Raw genomic sequence first — 4794 nt, forward strand, 5'->3', positions numbered from 1 at the left:
GTGCTAGCTTGCTGGGTAGTAATCCAGAATCTCTCAGGATTGCAATAATCGGGGTCGTATATCAAACGGGTAGAATTTTTCTTATTATTAGAATAATCGTTTGATTGACTTTGGTGATGTGGATGTTTAGCTTTGTACTTACCATTATACTACAGGTGGCTCTCCTAGCCCGATTTGGCTTCATTCAGTCTATATACTATGCCTTGAATCCATAGAGGGTAAAGGGTAGGATGTAAATGATTACTGCCTTGTGTAGTGCTGTAGCAAGCGGGCTGTACCGTATCTATACAAACCCTTTGATATACTTTGCAATCTTGTGGGTTTTCGTTTTACATTCTGCTATATATCTTTTGAAAAAGAACTTCCAATCAAACCAAACTCTCAATCAGTATAAGGCAGGTTGAACAATTTCATTGCTTGTCTTATTGATAGGATAAATCGTTATCTCATTGTTTACTTCTAAATACAGAGTATATACTTTTCTCCTCTAGGAAAGGTGTATTATCTTTAGCTTTTCCAATGCAAATATTATACGGTTTTGTTTATCTTATTGAAAGATTTGATGAAGATTGTGCTTGAGGAGATCAATATTCCTGTTTACGTTTTTGGATGTGTGGTAGATGTAGATATTGTTAGTATACTCGAAGTATAGCTTGGTGTTTTGATTCAAAAGTGTCGGGATATCGATCATGTGATCTAAAGAGGGCACCGTATTGCACTAGCGTATGCACTAGCGCTAGCACTTCTACTATATTAATTACTAGCTTCCCATAGATAACAATGATCAAGAACGAATACAACCATAATAGACTAAAGTACTTTACACTTATCAATCAAGTTGATACCAACAAAAAGCTTAGTGAGGTATAAAACGTATAATATAGGTGAGAGCGGGGAGCCCTAAAGGGTGCTGCACTTGACGCAACTGTATTTTGTGGTTGTATTCTCTAACCAGACTTTTACTAAGCGGTTGTTTAGAAAGGCTTGAACTAGTTGTAGGAGGGAGCGAGACCATCCTTATTAGTATATATGTTCCAATAACCTGTTCGGCAGGAGTGTGTCGAATGCGCTTTGTACATCTAGTGTAATCATTGTAACTTCTTACTTGCGGGCGAAGACCTCTTCGATATCATATGCAAACGAAGTGACCAGGTCCATTGTTGCTCGCTTGGGAAGCGATTGTTAATTATTAGTAGATAGGATTTTGAATCTTTCGATAGTAGTTGAGTTAGAGTTAAGAAAGAGTATACTATAGTATAATCTAACTATTATACGAGAAAACGAATAACGTAGTACCTACGATGATAGGTCCTAAATGTTAAAGCTATATTATGTTTAAAGAGCTAGCTACATGTAGGAAACAATATGTTCTAATATTAATATTCGACTCAAATATTACTTGAGCTTTCATTATAAACTTAACTTATATAGTTTTCATCTCTCTCTTAATTTAAAAAAATAAGCGAGTTTTCATATCTGGAGTTAGTTTTATGATAGGATTTTAGACACTCTAAATGATACTTCTGAGAATAGGAATTATTGTTTCTTCTCTCTTCTCTCTTCTCTCTTCTCATATATTCTCTACAAGAGATGTGCTTAGATGATCAGTCTAAATCAATCATTATAAGTATATATATCCTCGACTATCAAGAAGCTAAAGTGACTTAACAAATCGAAACATTCTCAAACTCAACATTTGCCCTTCCATCTAACGCCTCTCCTTTCATAATTCCCGGGATGCAGACTCCGCCCAGCAGTTCATATGCTCCCATCACTTTTTGACTCTTCCTAAACAATACAGGCACATCACACCCAGCTAATAACCACACCTCGTCCCCACTTCTTATACTCCCCAGTGTCATCCCAATATAACCACTTTCTGTAATGAAAAGCCTCCCAAAAATAGCCGCCTTTGTATTCATAACCGGATTCGAGTAACTACTTGACTCAACGTCTGCAGCTTTTTCGGGAAAAAGCTCTTTGAAAGTAGTGCCCCATAGAGGAATTGATGAGAAGGTTCGACGTAACTGGTTGAACAGAGAGATTATTGGATATCTAACCGCATGTACGTGCGGCGCCTGTGGGAGAGCTTCATCGTCGAAAATATCGAGGGGAAAATTAAAGATGTTTTGCCCTTGTTTCAATCTTAATCCTACACAGGAGAGGCATGAGTTGAGTGCCGCTTTGAGGTCTTCCATGTTGCCATATTGGTGAGTTTTAGATATTGGTTCCTTATGGTCATTAGATGGATGCCTTCTTTCTTCTTCTTCTGAATCATCAAAGTCAGGAATCATAAAATGGTGCGGGTCTCGAGTGGAATCGATATCCTGAGGACTGTCTTGAAGACTTTTCATCAGGTTATTTTCCGTGGCCATATCAATCACATCGATCTGTATGCCTTTGCAAACTAGAAGGTGCCGTCCTGATACCTCATCTTTTTCAAAGGATGTTTCTATTGGAATACCCGAACAAGCTTGATTTTTAGTATTTATTGACCACTGCCAGTGAGTATCATTAAGTTTCTGTGTCAAATTTGGAACCCAAGTAGGCCATTCTTTATAACCTAGAAATGGCGTATGATATCTTCGCAATATCCACTGCAAGGATTGAGTGCTCTTAATATATGCTTCAGCGAATGATCTCATAACATCCACAAAGTGGTTGTTTGTTGAGTAGTTAACATTGATCAAATCGGTAAGCCAACTTGGTAAAAGGCTCATCATTCCATAAATTAGATCTCTCGAATCTGAAGCTTCATAGCTACTTGGGATCCGAAGCCAAAAAGGATCGTAGCCCAATACAGGCTGTCCGACGATATCATCCAGTTGAGACTCAATAATTGCAGTTCTTAGCATTTGTAGCTTTGTTAGTCCGACATGCAAATCCCCAAACGTCAAGTATTCATCACCTTCGCTCATACTTTTCATGGGATGAAGTCTTAGGCCCATATTGTTGGGATATCTAGCATTAATTCCCTCGATCAATACCCTTCCACATCGCATTACATTCTCCCATGAAAATCGCCTTGCTCCACATATCACTATGCTTTCGACACTACCTAGCACAATTTCTTGAACAATCCAAATACGACTGAAATATTTCCGTTGCAGAAGCTTGGCCATAAAAAACGCCATGTCGACTTGCATATTTTTGAGAAAATCGGCCGCTAAAGAAGCCATAGCTTGTGGCCGCTCCATTACTTCACCAATCGAATCCATAAATTCGAGGATATGACCAGATTCATCACTTTCATCTCCAAGATATGAGATCACACGACTGGCCTTCTGATAAATCTCGCTCATGCGTCTAACCTCGAAGTTTCTTTCTTCAATATCTTGTTGATTTATACAAAGCGCATCAACCCAAATTCTGGTTCCATTTGCGATGTCTGGTATCTCCCGTAGTGTACGCAAAGCTTTCTCAAGATTTTTGCCAATCAGAACAGGCACACCATCCACAACAATCTGACGGTATTCATTCACATCATTACCAAAGCTGCCAAAATCTACATCGATTCGTTCCGGTGTCATATTGGCTTTCTCGCTCGTTGTTTCAAAAGTTGCCACCAATTCTGCTCTCGTAAACAGGGCCTCCATCCCGTGATAATCCTTCCCTAATATTGTTTGTGGTGTTTCATTCCAAACATAAGAGAGCGCATAATATGACAACGATTGGCGCTGGCCTTCATCGCCGTCTAAAAGAGCCCAAATGCAAGTGACAAGCCATTCTTTAAAGGATTTTTTGTTAAGGTTAATTCCTTCAGGTCTCCAGTTCTCTAGTGCTTTTTGAGTGCTTTTGTAGTGCTCATATAGCGCTTCTTTTCTTTCTTTGCTGAGCTCGCAATAGCTCTTTTCATCAATCGATTCACCAAAGCTGAATAAACTTCGGAATAATTTTATGTTGTCAATTATTTTAGGATCATCTGAATCATCCATCATCAATTTCATAAATGAAAACAGGGAAGCCTCTTCTAGGTTTGATTTAGCTAACAGGCCCGGAAGCAGCTCATATTGAAGCTCACAGCGAATAGGATCGATTGAGAATGCGAGAGGATCGGAATCTCCATGTAGAGAGTTACTCGGAGGGAGAATTTTGAGAAGTCGGAACTCGTTTTTCTCACGGTTCATGGGCCGATATCTCGGACCAGATGCTAGCGGTGGATTTGCAGCATCCATTTTGCTCACTTCCTTGTCGATATGGTGAGCGAATTTTGGTACTTTTCCCAGGGAATAATAATCAAAGGTCGAGTTTTAACTTGAATAGATAAGAAAAATTCGCTTGTAGCTTCGTGGGTTTAAATAGAGGTCCTTGGTTGTGCTAAGACGTTGACGTAGCTAGGAAATAAGGATAACAGCCCATTCATATATATCACCAATGTTGTTTATGCCCAACGAAAGCTCAAACCCCAATACCATGCGTTCCAAGGTTGGTATGTTGGGCGTTTGAATTCCTAAAGTGAATGTGGCTGCAGTTTAATGTAACGCTAAAATCTTTATGTGGTCATAATAAGCTAATAGGTCAGGTCGATTACACTTATCAAGATAAGATATGTGGAGGTATTTCCATATGAATGAATCGAATCTTACTATCATACCTAGGTACCTAACAATCACCTGTCATAAAATCTCTAGTATCACTTTCAGATTCATTTTCAACTTCTTTTCTAATATCCTCTTTAGTTTCAATCTTATATTCAATTGCTTTCCCTTTTCCTTTTTCATTTTTCATTATTTAAACTTTAATAATCTTTGTCGAAGTGCTTTTCGACTTCTACTATTATATTATATAATTCTT

The 4794-nt window shown here is 38.5% G+C and overlaps 1 protein-coding gene across 1 annotated transcript; it reads right to left on the reverse strand.

Annotated features, from left to right (window-relative positions):
- Positions 1–1664: 1664 nt before the first annotated feature.
- Positions 1665–4175, reverse strand: EAF02_000379 (uncharacterized protein; the record flags this gene model as incomplete). Its single annotated transcript, XM_038896427.1, has 1 exon — positions 1665–4175. The coding sequence occupies one exon, from the start codon at positions 4173–4175 to the stop codon at positions 1665–1667; it is 2511 nt and encodes an 836-aa protein (XP_038763286.1).
- Positions 4176–4794: the final 619 nt, after the last annotated feature.

Source organism: Botrytis sinoallii (genome assembly GCF_014898435.1).
Source record: "Botrytis sinoallii strain Bc 23 chromosome Unknown BSIN_001, whole genome shotgun sequence".
Classification (NCBI taxonomy): Eukaryota; Fungi; Ascomycota; class Leotiomycetes; order Helotiales; family Sclerotiniaceae; genus Botrytis; species Botrytis sinoallii.